This window comes from Neodiprion pinetum, chromosome 2, assembly GCF_021155775.2.
Source record: "Neodiprion pinetum isolate iyNeoPine1 chromosome 2, iyNeoPine1.2, whole genome shotgun sequence".
NCBI lineage: Eukaryota > Metazoa > Arthropoda > Insecta > Hymenoptera > Diprionidae > Neodiprion > Neodiprion pinetum.
This window is the reverse complement of record NC_060233.1, coordinates 17,855,957-17,875,217: the sequence shown is the minus strand read 5'-3', so window position 1 is coordinate 17,875,217 and position 19,261 is coordinate 17,855,957. Positions and strand designations below refer to the sequence as shown.

Below are 19,261 nucleotides of genomic sequence, written 5' to 3'. Positions count from 1 at the left end.
ATAAAATTTGACTTTTATATGACGTCATGATTGTGACTTAAATATTACGTAAATATTATGTCTTATCCCTATCACATGTGTGACGTCGCATCAAAGTCATACATTTATATATTATTTACGTAAGAAATAAATCATACAATTACATAAATTACAAGTCATATTCTGACGTCAAAAGGATATCATAATACCGTCATATTCTTACGTAAGAAACAACTCATACTTTTACGTAAAATTGATGTACGATGAACGTCATACTTAAGCATCAGCTTCCGGTCATTCTTTTACATACGAGTGACATAATACTAATGTCACGACGGTATAAAAAAAAACGATCAACGATACTTTTCTATTTATGTTCTATGTTGTATCATGTATTGATTTAATAATTCATAAGTGGAATTTCATATGACATTTCTTAATTTTTACTTTTATATTTAGTGTCCAAATTTAACTTACCGCAAATTCTCTTTAAATGCAAACATTAAATATATTTTTAACATTGAAAATATTAGGATATTGTCATAAATAAAATATATAAACTAATTTCAAAATTAATTATTATATTGTAATAGAGGTACAGTAACAAAATAATCACTATTTATAAATGAAAAATATAAACATTTTGACTTTACGAGTTCTGTTGTAACAGTTATATTATTATAAGCATTCTTAAATACTTTTTATCACTATGACATCAGAGTTATGTCATCGAGACGTCAGGTAAGTTATAATCATGTCAGCCAGACGTCACAATTTTGTAAGCAACTTTACATCACTATTTTACCTCAAATTTAAGTCATCTTGACGTCAGCTAAATAACAAGTACGTCAGCTGGACGTCATATTTTTGTAAGCTCCCGGTACCGACTTTACTTCTCTATGACATCAGAGTTATGTCATTTTGACGTCAGTTAAGTCATAATGATGTCAATTGAAGGTCATATTTACGTCATTTATCTTACGTAAGAATCTTACGTCAGGAAGTGGGAAATTATGAGTCATATGTGACTCATATATGACTCACATCTTACGTAAATCATGACGTGACATGACGTCATTCTGACATCAGTTTGACATAATTGTGTTCACTGGGGAGTGAGTGTATGGGAGGAAGGATGTGAGTGACTGACTAGTTGCAATTTACCATGTGCTGTGTGCGACTGGCGGCGTAGGGAGCAATCTGCTGACTCTGTATGAGAAAAATGCAAATTTTAATTTTTTTTCTTACAAACTGTGTGAAAAATTTAAACTCAAACATTGAGGTATTCTAGTTCATACCATAGCCACAAGCTTAAGGATTAAAATGCCATTTGTTTTATTGATTTCAGATGAGCAGCACAATCGGATTCATGTCTACACTCGAGCACATTTGTTTTTTTTTACATACCTTCCTGTCCGGCAGTATACATTAGGTTATATTCAACATTTCAGCTCCAAAAAATCTGAAAATTTTGTTTAAATATCAATAAATATAATACGAAAATTATCAGAAATTTTATTTCCATGGTTTGACTAAAAAAAAATACTCCGAACCTTTAAAAAAAAAAAACAGCCTTCACACTAGATGACCCCTTTGAATCTTCCAAGAATTAAATTGGAGAACAATAACAAAATATGATGAGCGCCTAGGTTTCAGCATCCTTAGAGGATGAAAATAACAAATAGGGCCAAATTGGTTATTTCTTATGGTCTAATACTGTTAAGAAGTACTAATCAATACTGTCAAAAATTTTTGATCTCCACGAACCAGTATAGTTCAATATTTACTTCTTTGCTTGCCAAAGCGTCGACACTGTTCGATTTTGTGGAAAAGCATGTTCAAATCAGAACAGTATTTGCAGAATTTGATTGATATTGGATTTATTCTCTTTTACGAGGAGTCTCACGGTAACATTATTAAATAGTCTTAGTTCTGAAACAATTCGTTGCTCCCGTAGTGGCACTCTATAACTGAGGTATTTGTTCAGCCTGATGTCTCCAGCTGGAAAAAGATATGCAAATAGGATGCTTGAATATATATGTACTGTGAAATCCATGTCTTGTTAGAGCTATCAGATAGCCTTTCTCTTTTTGGAGTGAGACTTTTGAGTTGTAAATACCAGTTGTATTTCGGATAAGCCTTGGGGGTCTCGCATTCTTGAAAAGCTGAGCTTTGATTACCGTACAACCTCTCAATAATGCCACTCCCAAAAGCGTCACTTCCCCTAATCCGTGTTTGCGCGTTTCCCCCACTACTGTATTACATTCCAGCCTTTTCCGCATTATCTCTCAACGATGCCGTTGGTGAAATACATGCATACTTACTTCAGTGATACAGTAGTATGTACGTAAATGGAATACAAACTTACGAAAGTTAGATTTTTTCGCGTGGTACTATTGAGAGAGTCGAGAACTAACTTTTGAGAATGAGCATTTGTAGTCAGAGTTGGAGGAACCGAGATTCTGAGAAATGTATTCCCCTCAAAACTCAAAAGAGTGACTCTATTGGGAAGTTACATTGTAGTTACTGGAGGAAGTTGCAAGATTCGTTCAGTGAAGTCTAGTATTAGGCTCGACAACTTGACTCGGATGGGCATAACAAAACAATATATCATCCGGGAATCTTATCCTTCTGAATTAAAAGTTCATATTAAATAATAACTATTTTATGAGATTGAATCAATAATGATAAAGGCGTCGGCTACATTTCTCAAACATCAACTGGAGACTTGATATTTACAACTATAAGTCTTCTTTGTCTAGTAAATTGATATTATGATTGATGTAAGCAATAAAAGAAATGTTCATTCCCGATATTTCATAAATTGAAAAAAATTTATAAAAGTGAAAAATCAACTCAGCGGAATCTTCCATATAACGTACAACGCTCGTCGTTTGACAGAACCTTTTTTTTTCAAGTTAAACAAACTTATTAGATGCTGCCATGCTGGAAAATCGCAAATTATTTTTTTTTTATCGAACCACCATAATGTTTATGCACATTGTACATCCAATCATTTCTAATAATTACTGTTTCTTCAAATCGTATATGCACGCGCATAATAATCTAGAATGAATAGTAAAAATGATCCACGGGGTAGCGAACGGAAAATTTAGAGATGTGTTGCAAGATATGAGTCCCCTGATTAAGAAGGCTTTCTCAGAGATCCAACGGTGGTTACCTGTACTCTGACATTTGCTTGCTCGAAAAATGCGTCTATTCATCTCGGGCATACCGAGGTGCACTATGGTTCATTCATCGTTTTCTAGAAAGGCTCGCCAAGTACAAATGCAACTCCGAATCATCCATTCTATTCCTAATTCTGTATTTTTCGTGTATATTGTTTCTTTTTGCTTTCAAGTCAAGTACGAAGCAATGCGGGTTGATTTCAATATTTTTTGGAGGTGAAAGTAATCTTGCCGATATATTTAAGGCATAATTTTGGTACGATATTTCCGAGAAAAACTGTTTCATTTTCATTGATTCATCACGTTAAATCCACTGGTACGTGTGTACATGTGGTCGTCTGGCAAAAATGAAAGACATGGCTGTGGTAGAATGTTTACGTGGCTCATTACCAAAATCAACTGCGAAAGAGACAACTCATTTTCGTATGTGTGAAACTCGAAGTGGCCAACTTTGTATCCTGAAATTAGGATCGTTTTAAGGACAAGTAACAAAGACAAACAACTTGGAAATTTGAATTCTCAAGACACAGCCTTATAGTAAACTCATTTATGTAACCATCCTAATGCGAATGTGTATACTTGGGACATTCCACGCCAAATCGGACGGTTTGAAAAATTTTGTTTTTTGATTTCCTCAATTTCTTGATATTTTTTAGTACCCCTAATAAGAGCCTTTCTGGTAAATTTTGAGATTTTTTTTATAGCTTCTTAAAAAATACCAAATTTTCCAAAAATTCGCTCTTGTTTTTGTTCTTTAGCCATAACTTTCTTAATAATGGTCCAAATTGTAGTTTGTTTGTTTTCTAAATCTTTGTTTTTAGATGGCCTTTACAGAAAAAAATACAAAAAAAAATATTTAAAGTGTCTGTGATTAAGATTTTTGAGTTTGAAATTTTAAATCGTGTTTTCGAAAGTGAGTGTCTCTTTCGATGTTTTTGAAATTTTTTTATTTCAAACTACTGTTCTTTCAACAACTTTTAAAACTGGTCCGGTCGTGGGCCCTTCATACTCACTATTTTTTTCGATTTTTGAAAATTAAAAAAAAATAACAATTTTCGCTACAAATCATTATACGTACCAATTGTTGCCACTGTATACTCTTTTTTTACTTAGTTTAAATCAATTCTTATACTTTTTAATTGTTAATAGATGCTTAAAATCAATAAGTCAACGTTAATTCTATGTACAAATAATTATAACGAACGTTTTAATTTATTTTCGTGTTCTTAATCAAAGTTTTTTGAACCGTCCGATTTGGCGTGGAATGCCCCATATGTAAATATGGGTCCTTGCCAAAGAATCTGCAAAAAGCGGGTTGAGCTGACTTAAAGAACCATCTTAACATAGAATCCCAACGCCAAACCGGAGAAATTAATAAACAAGCAGCAGTAAAGTCCCGAGTGTGCCGGAGAGTTCGCGGATCCGCAGTCGTTGATCGTCACATTGTAATGGAATGAGGTATGGCGACTCCAATTCAAATTCAGCACCGGAACCCCGCTATGCTTGAGAATACACGTAACTTGGAAACGATCAAATGACTACTGTTTACGCCAGTTCTATTTGAGGATGAGGTGATTGATGTGAATGATTAGACACTGTTTAATTGAAAAGAAATGTGAAGTATAATTAGTTGTATTACTGGAAACTTGACAATATTTTCAAAATGGAATACCGGAGTCGCGCTTACTTTTACTAAGTTCTTGATCTCTGATAATAATTTATAGTAACTTAAACATTGGTTTGAAATGCAAGACAAGTAGAGTTGACGGTCTGAAGAATTGCGGTAGACTGGTTGTTGGCGGGTGTTTCGAAGGATGATTTGGAAAAGAAAGTGAAGGGGTGTAAGAGTTTGATCGTTTGTATTGATTGGTTATTTTTTAGTATTGGTTGATTATTAGAATCGGTGGATTTTTGGGATTGGTCGAAAAATGTGTACCGGAAATGCGTTACGGCGGGAGGAGTATTGGTACATAGGGCTTCTTGGAAAGGGTATGTGAATAGGAACAATAGAAGAAGGAATATTGGAAACTCCTATGGACGGGATTGTAAAAATGAAGTCTGGAAAAATAACGTTTATGTACGCACATTTGGTTACCAAATGTTTCAGTAGAAAGTAAAGAAAAAAGGTTCTCCTTTATGGCTGGTTTCTCTTATGGGTTCCCGGCTGATGTGCCGGCCATTGTCTACGGCATGCATTGTTCCCGGTGTGATTACAACCCGAGTGTCTTGTTATTGAAATTACCAAATTGAACTTAAGAATCTATAGATACTTACTGCCATTTGAATAGTAGTAATGTTGCAAAAAGGATCAAATTGATCTGAAACCGCATGACACGGTACGCAACAACTACTCTCGTCAACATCAATGAAAAGATAGCCGAAAATAACTCTCTAGAGGGTTCTCTGTCGCTCATTATCCATAGAGATGGAAGCACACATTTTCGACACCTGCGCTCATTAATTACCATCGAACGTTTGTAAGGGGACCCTGGTGATTTCACATCATTTAGATTCATCATCATTCAACGGTGACGAAGGATTGGGGTGATTACCGTAGATGGCAAACGACGTAATTACCAAAGAAGAATCTCCATTATCAGCCGACCGACATCGATGAAGATGTCAGAATGCACGTGCCACCTTGTGTATAAAGCCGTAGCGTATTTCTTAGCGCATTTCCAAGACGAATGACACTGAATATCTAAAATTTAATTTTTAATAACAACTAAAGGAATAATTTTCTTGGTGTTAAGTCCTTGTTGTAATTTTGTATACTAAGGTGACCCCAAGAATCAACGAACAGCATTAGAAACTATAGGCGAATAAATGGTTGAGAGTGTCCAAGCATCACTTCAATCGTACTATTGTCATTTTTTATATTTTTAAAACCATTGTTTGGTCAATTTTAATAATGATTTTGGTAGTCTTACTACATCTACATATATTTGAAATCGTTGTTTCATCAAATTGTGATCAATTGACAGCATTTAGGCCTGACCTGATATCGCTTTGATAGTTCTAATTGTAACCATTAATCATCCTATTAACATTTTCATTATTATCAACTTAAAGTTATGGAACTGAATCAGGTAATATTGGCCTTGACCCGGTTTTTTGGATTTTGATTCGTTATGCTTCTCGATCGACAATCACCTACCGTTTTAATCGCCCTTATATTGACGTCTAAAGCATTTCAGGACATTAATTAAGTAAGATGATTTATGTTTAAGATTATAAATTATAACCAGACTTCCGGTTGGTTTGTCTCGATTTTTCTGTTTGGTGATTACGTTTACCTGTCCAATTCGCTGTATGCAAATCGTTACCCCTACCAGTAGTATTTTTTGATCGTGTCACGAGAAACTGAGTAAATAATATTTGAATTGAATGATAACGAAGGTCAAACAGTAAGGCTGACCTATCTGATATGAAATGATTTATTCAAACGTACATCCATCAGCAAGAAAAATAGCATACAGCTCAATGCTTTTCTACGCGAGGACAACGTCTATACGAAGAGAAACCATCCCGCATTCGATCTTCCTTCATGCTCGACCACCGTCTTGTTTAAGGAAGTAACGCAACTACCCACCTCGTCATAAAAATATTTGCCCGTAGTTTGACCTAAGTAGTACTTAATCTGGCAACGTCGCTTTTCATTGATTGTGCGCGCGTGTACATGTGTGTCAAATATGCCGTCGACAGCTCATCAGCGGTATCAGTGAATTTCTTTTAAGCGTCAGTTCGATATGCCTAAACGAAAGAAGCCAAGATTTTATTGGAAAGGTAAAATATGTCGTGTAACCAAAAAACGAAGAATTATAAAAGATGTAATTTCCTTCACGAGCTGTCACATACGTTGAAATTTCAAAATGCGCGCTCATAACCTCGAATATGCGACGTTGCAAAATCTTTAGCGAGGGCACGAAAATTCGCTAGTAGTACTTTTTATTGTTTTTGTTATTCCTATCATAAGTCACCATTGAATATTTTTAAGCCGGATAAATGATCCTGAGTATTTCATATCTCTGCTGTTTACATTTCATTCTGATCTATCCATCAATTACGGAGATATAAGGAATAATGTGCAGCTAACTCCGTCATTTCTCATAAGAGGCCATGTTGAAGTGGCTTGTAAAGATGTAAAAAGAATTACAAATATCTCGCGTAAAAACCCACCACGGATCGTAAAAATTTGCATGAGTTCTTCTTACATTATAATCGAACATTCTGCAAAGTTTGGTATTTTTCTGCCCATCAATTCTATTTCCTGCGTTACTTCCTTAAATTGGTTGTAGACATGGTATACAACTTCTGGAGTCAAATCTTAGAACCATCTTTCAGTTCAAATTGAAGTAAGACTTGAGATTGATGGCTTAAGTATCAGGATCACGTAACTGTATCGCCGACCCGGACTGATCTGTGGATGCCACTTTTCATTTTGTACTAACGAGAAAGGTATCCCAGGTTGATGTTCCCGATTTAATTCTTTTTGTAATACGTATAGTATACTACAAACTAAGTAACACGTATATTTTTTTTGTTTCTTTATTTGCTATTGGAAACTTTAAGGGGGTTAAACCACCCTCCAAAGTAAGGCATGTCAAGGGGTGATTGGGCACTTTCACTCACAAGACCATAATATTTTTTTTCTTAATCAATCCAACTGGAAAAGTTTTCTCATAACGAAAAATGAAGCATGCAATTTTTTCAATGGAAAAAAAAGAAATGCCAAATCACTCCTTGACATGCCTTACTTTGGAGGGTGGTTCCACCACTCTTTAATGGCAGATAAAAAAACTAAATGTCACTTAGTTTTCAGTTTACTATATCTTATTACAAAAGAAAACAATTCGGAGAGATCGACTTGGAGAGATACCTTTCTTGTAAGTCCTACATCAGTCCAAATTAGCAACTCCGTCACGAGACCATACTACTAACGCCATCAGTTTTGAACCCCCGTGCAATTTGAACGAGAACGTGTCTTCATTCAGACCGTGTCAAGATTCGCGGCAGCGAATCGCCACCAATTATTTGTCGGCTGGCGCACACAAGCAAGAATAATTCACCCAAGCTAATTTGAAAATGACGTCATTATATGAGTTATCTTCTGAAGGAAGTAATAGTTTGACGTTAAATTTACAAGGTTGTCAGTACTCCTATAGGGACGTACACTACTGAGGTTGAAAAAAAATCATGCAACAGATCTATAGGTATTAAGAATACGAGCTGAATTCCAGAAGCGAAATGATTTTCACTTCGTTTTTGCACTTATTCACCATGGATGACGTTATCTATCGAAAGGTTGCATGTATGTACTCGAAACTTGACTGTATATTACTAGAGTCTGATCTTGCTCCCTCTTGATTTTCAGCATATTTCAAGGTCGTAAAGCAAAGTTATTGGCATTCATCAGATGAAAGCGGTGCGAAATATATACCACACACACACACACACACACATATGGATGCTGCGTGTGTGCTGTAGTTCTCAACTGACCCACCGACGGCGTGGTGGAAAAATCGATACCGAAATATCGTTGGCTAGCGGCGTCACGGCTGTTTGTCACTTCCGGTCACTCGTTACTCGTCATCAGCTATGGTCGGTGACATTTAGTTGCTAGAGAAGACAATTATGGGTGCAGTAGTGGATCGAGTGGTGAAATATGTACATATACATATGTACACTCTAATATATAATATATGCCTAGGATGACGAAAGAACAAGGTTGTCGTTATTTTCTTCTATTATTCTGAAATGTTGCTAGAGAAACGAGGAGCTGTCAACAAGAGAATCTTCGATCGGATTGACGTGTCTTTCTAAAATTGAATATTGAACGTTTTTTAAAAGTTCTGTTAATCGTAGTTCAGAGTTTTCTTTGTTAAACAAAAGGTTCGATATGCGTCCCAAACGCAAAACACAAAGTTCGCAAGTGATAATTGGCCATTCTCCGACATATATGTAAGGCTTTCCCCAACCAACTCGGGCATTTTTTCTTTTATCCTCTTGGATTTTCTCCATAATTGGTAATATAGTATTACTATTTCAAGGTACTCTTTGTAAATTTTTTCAGAATTTTCTAATTTATTCGATTCGGAAATCGTCTCCTTTTCAAACCCGTATGTCGTGGAAGATTGAAGATTGGGCAAAATAAATTTCAGCATAAAAAAGTTATCTTTTTTCATGTACTGTGCAATGCTACGTATGTTATATTTTTAATGGCATCAAACAGGCTATTTTCAGCGAAAAAATTGAAAATTGTTTTTTGATTCCATGCGACACCTTTGATTTCGCTTTAAATTTTACAGGGTATTCGGCAGTATATTGAGAACGTAGAAAAAAATTGGCATCGTGGAACTTGACATCATTGCCGAGTAGAAAAAATATGTCGCCGAGAAAGGTGAATTAAGGTACATCTCAGTTCCTCTTTTCCATTGACAATTTAATGCGATATATGTTTTATCTGATGCGATGAAAAATATACGATGAGTTTTTTTTTTTTTTGGTAAAAGTTCGATTTTCCAGCGTCGTGGAGAACAATCCTTCAATCAAATTCATGTTCAGAGGTTTCTTTTTAAATTCAAAAAAATATGATTCTTACTACAAGTCGAAATGTTGCCTATATGTATACGGTTGCATTAAAATTTCATTTTGTTCCGCTCGGTGCTGTGCCGTGTTGTATTCAGACTTTAAATGCGAATTTTTGCAGCATCACATCTGGGCATACTTACCAAATGCGAGAAAATGCGAGAAAATGAGTTTTTCACTTAGCTTAGAACTGTGAGTGTTGTTTAATATTTTCATCCAATTTAAATACTCAGAAATAAAAATAAAACTCAGGAATCAGAAATTAGGTTTGTCTGCACAAATCATGTAATAGTTTCGGTCGGGACTTGATAATATTTGGTACAAATCAATGTTCTAGTATGAAGCTTGGACCAGTTTCGAACAAGACCTCCGTCCGTTGGGGGATAATCTACTACTCTTCACTGGAAATAATTAATGTATTCCATCAACCTTATCAAAGTAAAAAATTTAAATATACAGGGCGTCCGATTTTAAATTACTCACCTGAATATCTCGTCAGGGGAGCCACCAATCTGAAAATAACTCGTAATAAAGTTGTTGGGTTCGAAGGGGGACATCGGATAATGACCTTAAATTGAACCTTGACTCTGACCTTCAAGGTCATTTGAAGGACAAGTCAAATGTTTTAAACAAAAAATATATTTTTGACCCCGGATTCGGAAAGAGTACGAAATTTCACGTTTAGATGGGTACATGAGGCGCTTCTTTGGAATGACCTTCAAAGGTTATTTTTCGAAAATTCTGGAAATTATTACGTTCTGGAAAAAGGTCTGCGAGAGATCTTCGTTGCGTTGTTCAATTCAGATAGAATTTAGATTCGCAAACCTTTCGATGTTCATGTGTGCGAACTCTAATGTTCGGTTCGTTCAAGCTGTGAATTTGGTTATTTTGAGTCGTTCCAACTGTCGCCGTGCGTGATTGAAATAATTCGCTTTACACAAACACTTTAATTTAAAATACACGCTTATTAACAAATAACAAGTTCTTTTCGATCAATTCTCAAAGTTAGTTTTTAACAATGACTTATTTACTCGTAAAATTATTTAATTACGGTTGCAATAGCAATTTCGGTATTTCTGAATCTAAGAGTTTGATAGATTCAGTTTATTTGCCCTGCACTTGAATTTGGAAATGATTTTAAATTTAGTTTATTCTGTACTCTTTGATGTTAATTTATGTTCTGCAATCTAGAATGAATCTTTATTCTTTGATGTTAATTTACGTTCTGCATTGTGTCTTTCGAGCTTCCTGGAAAGGTGGAAGTAAGAGGAGTTTGAGAAGAAGCTCTGCGGGATGCTAAGCTCTTAGATAAGTCAGCGCATTTGCAGCGACTAGTCTGTGAGGGCCTATCGGCAAGTGCTGACAGGACATCTTGTGTGTGGCGTTTAAGGAATAGAGGATGGATGAAATGCTTACGAATTTCCTGTCTCTCGCTCTTCGCGTTTCAGGATGCAGGTTGACGTTTTTTTTTGTTCTTGTGTTATTGTCTAAAATGTTATGCAATAATTTACTGAATCTGAGGTTATGTACCCTGTGTGCAGGCTAGTGTTGAAAAAGATACGCAGTTTCAATGTAGACATACGTATATATGGGGCGTTTCACAGAGAAACGACCAAGCCAAACTGAACGGGTCGGGAATTTAAGTCGTATAATTTTTTTCTAAAACGTTTTGAGTTTGGAAATATACTCCTAAAGGGATTTTTTAATTGCCATTTTCGTTTGGACAGAATCACTCTCGGTCAATTTGAAAAATTTCATATTCAACGCTAAGTTTCTAATAAAAAGAATGGATATTTCAAAAAAACATCGAGAACAAAAAGGTATTTTTTTTGAAAGCAGTTTCAAGCAAAAAATATACGGTATCATAAAAACCAGCAGAAAGGAAAATAATGAATATGTTTTCGCCTCCTGAAAATACGACATTTTTTATTTGGAAAAATCAAATCTTAAATTAATCTTTGTCTTTGTCTTTACCCGAATCTATCCGGAAATACCCGAAATGTATGTATATAATTTAGAGTGGTCCTTGTTTAGAGTGTTGACGAATTTTTACCGCCCCATCACTGAAATCAATTTCAAGTAATTTAAAAAGAGTCGCCAAATTTTTTCAGATTTTTACAGGAAGTCTGAGATAGTCCGCATTGTGATCAAAGTTTTTTATGGACGTGACATGAGAAAAACTTTTTTTCGCACTATATATTTCATCGTGAAAGTGATAATGTTCCAAAAAATCTGTAACTGCGAGGTTTTAGTCGGCATTAGTGATGCTATATGAAAAAAAAAAAAAAATACACATTATCGTACGAGGCAATCTAGACGAATTGCACTTCCTCTAAATAAAAAAAAAGTCAGGTTTCGAGGTTGTGCAATTCGTCTAGATTGCCTGGTACGATGATGTGTATTTTTTCCCAGATAGCAGCACTAATTCTCACGAAAACCTCGCGGTTACAGATTATTTGGGACATTATTACTCGTGCAATAAAATATATACTGAGAAAAAATGTTTTACCCATGTTAATTTCCATAAGAAACTTCGACCACAATGCGGACTATCTTAGATTCGATGTAAAAATCTGAAAAAATTAGGCGATTGTTTTCGAATTATTTGAAGTTGATTTAGGGGATGGTCTGGCAAAAATTCGTCAACACCCTGAATAAGGATCACCTTAATATACTGGTTAGCATTGCGTAGCTACGAGTTGGATTGCTTCATGAAAGATGGTATGATGAATAAGAATTATGAATACAGTAATGTGTACACTATGTGTGGATCGATATAGATCTAAGAACTTACGGTAAGAGCGTGCAAGACGCTGATATGGTGATTGCACGTCGGTAATTAGTGATGCGGCGAAGGCACAGCCGCGATTACCGGCTGTGACGTAGCAAAATTTTGAATGTTTTTGAAACTTTTCAAAATTTTGAATATTTTCGAAAATTCTTTAAGAATGAGAAAAATAACTTCAGAAAGTCATTCCAAGGAAGAGCCTCAAACATCTATCTGAACATTAAATTTTGCGCTCTTTCCGAATCCAGGGTCAAAAATAGAGGTTTCTGTTTAAATATTGGTTTTGACCTTCACCTTTGACTTTTAAGGTCAATTTCAAGGTCAAACTGAAGGTCACTATCCGATGTCCCCCTTCGAACCCAACAACTTTTGTCAGACTTATTTTCGGATTGGTGGCTCCCCTTGACGAGATATTTAGCTGCGTAATTTAAAATGGGGCACTCTGAATGAAGTTTCTTCGTGTCATAGGTCCAATAAAGACACTGGCAAATAGTTGACGGTTCGGCCCTTTGAGGGAAGCCCTCCTCAGAAGCTGCAAAATATTATTTTGCAAATTGTAAGTTACAAGAACTTTTATCCAACGCGAGTATGTTTTACGCGTTTCTTCATGCGTGTTTTCCGTACACAAAGTACCCGTTTCTGTCACGGTCGAGTGACTCTGCGAATGCGCATGCGCAGAATACTGGAAATACCACTTTTTACTCCTAGGACTTAAAAGTGGTCTTTTCAGTACTGCATTCATGCGCTATTGCGACGAACACAGTGAACAAACCTGACATTACGCGACCCGAACCTCAATTTCGTCCTTCGTGAAAAACATGTAACATACTCTGGTTATTTAAAAAATCATGTGTGACAGGGAGGCAATGATCCTATCGCCTCGCGTATTTGCAATATTTGTCTTCGGCTCACCTGCGACTCATTTTGCAAACTTACGCTCAGCCCAAAAAAACCAAATTTGCCTCCTTGTCACACAATATACTATTCCACGAACTTGCCTCCGGACTTTTTTATGTTCTTGGATTTTTCATTTAGGAAATTGTTATGGTTTTCAAGGGTAACTCTTGTATTTGATGTAAGTATTAGTCTAGGAATTGTTTGCTTCTTTTGGTTGCTTTTTTCGTATAACTTATAATTTTTATTAACACATTCATCAGCTTTTGAGGAGTCCCCCCCGTCTCCCTTTCCACCTTCAAAGGGCTGAAACGTCAAGTATTTAACAGTATCTTTATTGGACCTATGACATCGAGAACCAGTACATAAACTGGCAATAATGCCTGATGAGATTTTCATAGGATTTTATGAGTTTTCACAAATTTTCACGAGAGGTTTCGGCTGAAATATACAGGCGTTGAATGATTTTCCCGAGTTCATAGAAATTGAATCGACTTTAGAAAGCTCAATGTACATCGACTATTTCATTTCTAAACATGTTACAGAGTTGTACTTGGTGAGAAAACAGGGTACCACGTGACTAAACGTGTAAAGCATCGATCATCGAATTAGCTTGCTTGGTATGCGAAGACTCAAACTTACCATTTATGTGCAAGTTTATTAATATAAACTTCGGTGGGTGCGTGCTGATTTGACACTCGTATTGGCCTTCGTCGCTGGCGTTAACGAACTTGATCTGCAGCCGCCAGTTGTTCGGGTACTGAAATTCAACCGTGTATCTCATATCCCCGGTGTATGTGTGCTGGCCAACCGTTAGCAAGCTCAACTGTTCGCCATCAGGCAGTCTCCGGACCCAAGAAACCTGTTTCAAAATCATCGGGATAAGCATTAAACTGATATAGACTTTTTACATATTTCATTTCACATCTTTTTTGCTGTCGAGTTTGGAGACACTGAAATGCATTCTGCACGCAGGACAGTCGGTGCAACTTATTTATTTTCAAGCTAACTTACTGGCTTCGACCTTATCTTTCACTCCCATACATCAAAGTCGTTTCTGGTTTTCTTATCATATGGTGATCAAAACTGAATCTGAATTCAAGTGAAATTTATTGAGGCAAGTGCGGAAAGCGTAAATACCATAGAGATGGTTGATCAAGATACGCGGGTCCGTAAGACAGAGGTAAGTTTATTTTCTGAAAATAATAAGGGGCCGTTATATTACATCATACATTCATGCAGTTGAACAACGGCGCTTATCTTTGCCATGCCGTTCCATACCGCGTACGTCCTACATATTCCGTATATGAAAATTTAACACGTTAATGAACCCATGTCTGTTGCACTCGTTGAATATTCCTGAAAAAATTAGTTCTTATACTGGCTTTCAAAAAGCTGGCAGTGTTTGAGCAGAAATAGTTGCAGCATGACTGGGGGGAATTTCAGATTCACGAGTTACGTCACTTGCTTTTTTCATGTGTGATTGTATCAGGCAAAAATACAAAACTTGGTGGAATGGGCTATAATCTTAAAAAAACATTGAATGAGTTGTTTTTTTCTGCCTTTCTTTTCATCTCTTTTTGTGCTTCTAAGTTACTATAAATTTATCGCTATTCTTGTCACGGATTCATCGAGTAATTACAAAACGTATTTCAGTTATCAGAAAAAAAGTTTACCCTAGTTTCTAACTGTTGGCTGTTGAGTTGATTATCAGTTGTCCCTTAACGGCACAAGCTTCAAGGACAGTGTTACTGATTATTTTCCGGTTATACAGAATATGAAAGCCTTGGTGTACTGCATAAAAAGTTTATTAGTTATGGATAACTCTTTGTTCTCGTAAAGTATGACACCGATCAAAATAACAAAATGCTAGCGACGTCTATTGTGCAGAGTATTATCATTGTTTCATTATTGTGAATTATAATTCTCGTCTTCATTGGATAAAAGTGAGGATTACTCAGGTATTTCGCAATATTGGCAGTTTAAGTCCTTTCCAGTTTTTACTTTCTTTTTTATTAAACTATACGGACTCGAGCTGATGTTGAGATGAGGACTATACGATGACCACCGACGGCGACCGAAGGTAGCTGAAGACGTTGACGAAGACGAACAACGACCACGGTCAGCCCCCTGACACTCATCACTGCTCGTATACTAAAAAATTGTACGCGTTTTGTCCCCGTTTTTTAGTTCCTCTACGTGGCGCTAGTAGACTTCTGATACGCTCGCTGCTCTCGCTGACCGCGTGCAAGCTTGTCAGACAACTACTAGCGCCACTAGTGGTGGAGATTGGCGGCAGAATCAAGGGACATTTTGCGAACAGCTGACAAGCTTGCGCGCGGTCAGCGAGAGCAGCGAGCGTATCAGAAGTCTACTAGCGCCACGTAGAGGAACTAAAAAACGGGGACAAGACGCGTACAGTTTTTTAGTATGCGAGCAGTGGTGAGTGTCAGGGGGCTGACCGTGCCCTCGGTCACTGTTATTATTTTGTCTTAGTACAACGGAAATCCGCCATGGGCCTCATGCGTCGGTGACGATGAGGTAAACAATAATGGCGGCGATCTAGCAGACAGTATCAAGGTCTTACATACAGGTCTTGCAACGAACTGAAATTTGAGTGGTGAGGGTAGCCGCGTTATTGTCCAAATTTTGAAGTTATACTTCTTTAGGCGCGTTATGAAAAACTGATGAGAGTGAAATTTCAAGATGCGCGCGCATCACTGTAACACAAAATTAACAGGATGAAGTTGCCCACTGAACCGAATTCATTAAGTCTCGAAAAAAAGCTAATGTTGGTACGCTTGTCGCCTCTGATCACTGTTTTCATATTTATTTATAATATTTGTCCACATGGTTTTAGTTTTTACAGTCACAACACGTGTTTTATTTTCATACAAGTGCGAATTATATATGTGGCAATAAAATATATTCAGTAGTGATTTAAATTGAATATTTGGATTAATATTATTTACTATTTGTGAATATTAGTGAAAAAATTGTGCTAAAATACTTTTTCAAGTGCTCCAATATAATTGAGGTTCGTTATCCGTATGTATTATTTATTGATATAAATTAAAATATCATTATTTAATATAATTAATACTAAATATTATTAAATTATCGATGTCGAGTATTTATTATTGGTTTTTTAATATTTACAAAATAAAGAAATAAATTTAATAGAATATTTAATAAAAAGTTCGTGACAAAAATTTAATAGATTATTTAAATATAATGTAAGATATCCGTTATTTGTTTTATTGTTTTTTAATGATGCCAAAGAAGTATAACTTCTCACGCGCATACATAAGTACACGCACCCATTTTTTTTGCCACTACTGGCCACTACGCGGCGCTGTCACTTATTCATAGACATATGAGTGACATTACAACGTAAGGTTATCTGTGTATGAGTATCAAAAAGATTGGTTAGGGTTCTGCCAAATAATAATACTAAGTTTATGAGTAACTCGTAGCGCCGCTCTTGTGGCCATAAGTTGTAATTCTGTTTCGGACGTGAACTGATAGCCCCCCACCACATTCGCTGCAAGTCCTGTATGTAAGACCGTGGACAGTATTCACGAAAGTTTGACGTTTGCATGTGGAAAATCAAATTTGTTGCTGAAGATTACATGGGTACATTAATATTTGACAAACGAAAATAATTGTATGATGAATGTATGTGACTATAGCGACAATATATTAGTGAAAATGAAATGCATGATGAATCGAAAGACTAAAGATTAAATAAAATTCCATCAGTACGCTTTCTTGATAAAAAGAAAACGGTAATCACACTGAATCAGTCATGCAAAGGATGCACAATAATAAATGTGTGGGGGTAATATTAACGAAAGTTGACAGGCAATCCAGGATCGACGTTGGGTTTCTGTCGTTTACTCAAAAGGCAAGAAAATGGCGAATTGTTGTTTGCCCGATTGTCGAAGCGGATGTCTAGGAGCTGACGAAACAGTCTCCTATATTTCAAAAGTAGTCCAGTGCTGTGAAACAATTTGGCGTCGATCTTAAATCAATCAATTTATTTGCGAAAAGCACTTCAATTATGGCTTACCTAATTTATATCAGGTGACAGTTGATAATGCTCTAATAAATTGTAAGTTCTCGTTTCCACGTGATTTGCATAAGGAAGAAGTTATTGCGTACTGTCTACATTACTATACAGTTATGAGAATGCGTCAATTTAAACTAAAACAAAAAGTTGGGAAATGGTAAAGACTAGTAGGGTAAAAAAGAAGCAAGCCAAACTATACCGTACATAAAAAAGAAACGTTAAATTTTTGAAATATATTTTAATATAATAATAATAATATTATACATAATTCGTAAATATATTATTATTACCCCACACTTTTATTATTGTGCATCCATCCTTTGCATGATTGATTCAATGTGATTACCGTTTTCTCTTTATTCAGAAAGCGTATCAATGGAATTTTATTTAATCTTTGGTCTTTCGATTCATCATGGATTTCATTTTCACTAATATATTGTTGCTATAGTCACATACATTCATCATACAATTATTTTATTTTGTTAAATATTAATGTATTCATGTAATCTTCAGCAGCAGATTTGATTTTCCACATGCAAACGTCAAACTTTCGTGAATACTGTTTGCTAGATCGCCGCCATTATTGTTTACCTCATCCTCATCCACGCCTGAGGTCTCTGGCGGATTTCCGTCGTACTAAGACGTAATAATCACAGAGCTCAAGGGCAGTCGGACCACCTCTTATTCTTATACCGTGACGCACACTGACATAATGCTCACCGGCAAACGTTCAAAGCAGCAGCCTGAAATTTGCCACGTGTCTCTATCATAATATCATCAAGATGCTTCAGATCGATGGCACAATTTTGTACATAGGAGACTAAGAGCCTGAAAATAATTAATTAAATAAGAGTAAAAATTTAATTTACCATTTTTCTAAAACAGACTAAAAAGTGTAAAATAATGGTATAAAATGAATAACGTAGAGCACGTGCAATGGATAATAGTAAGGAGTGTAAACAGTAGTTGCCGTTGAGAAAACTCACACAAGAGTTCATATCATTTGCAATGCAATAAAATTATTACTGATTTAGGTGAATGTTTATGGATCCATTATCTATTGCATGCGCCTCACGTTTTTTGTTTTGAATATTATCATTTTATACTTTTAGTCCGTTTTAAAAACGTGCGGAATGAATTAATTTATTTTTATTCAAATGATTTTTACTTTTCATAACCTATAGTGATATGAGAATAGTATAGGTTTTGGTTCAAGATGACTTTCTGTAATTTGAATGAATCTTCATGTCTTGGAACCTCTAGCATTTGTCCCGACAAACTCCCGCGACGATCTCGGTAACGGCTCGATGAAAAAGTCTGAAATCGCACGAGTTCAGAATCAAATGATGGGCATTAAAAATTGCCATACCCCGTTTTCTGTGACCGCATGCTACTACGGAGAAAATTCATAAAACTCAAAGTACTCCCACACAGTTCACAAGAAATTTGCAAAAATTTTATACAAATAGCTGTAAAATGAATAAAATGTTACAATAGAAAAAAATTTCACGAAAAATAAAAGAATCGAAACGTGATATTGCGGATTTAAGTGAAATTCCCAATGATATCGTCCAGAATGATGAGGTGAAAAATATTCTTGAACATTAAATGTGTCATTTTAAAGCAAGAGTTTTAATAATTATTATCGTCACATCGTCACCAGCAAAATGAAATTTTATCTTATTCGGATGGTTCATACTGCATTTCGAACATTGAAGGGAACGTTTTCTACAAGCTGACATTGACTTTTTA

At 35.8% G+C, this 19,261-nt stretch overlaps 1 protein-coding gene across 5 annotated transcripts in view; it reads right to left on the bottom strand.

The window, feature by feature from the left end:
- Positions 1-19,261, bottom strand: part of LOC124212453 (zwei Ig domain protein zig-8) — a 508,955-nt gene that overhangs the window by 27,359 nt on the left and 462,335 nt on the right. For all 5 annotated transcript variants that reach the window (XM_046612492.2, XM_046612494.2, XM_046612493.2 and 2 more), the window contains one exon: positions 14,080-14,299. In XM_046612492.2, coding sequence (XP_046468448.1) covers positions 14,080-14,299 — 220 coding nt within the window. The remainder of the gene's footprint in view (positions 1-14,079; positions 14,300-19,261) is intronic.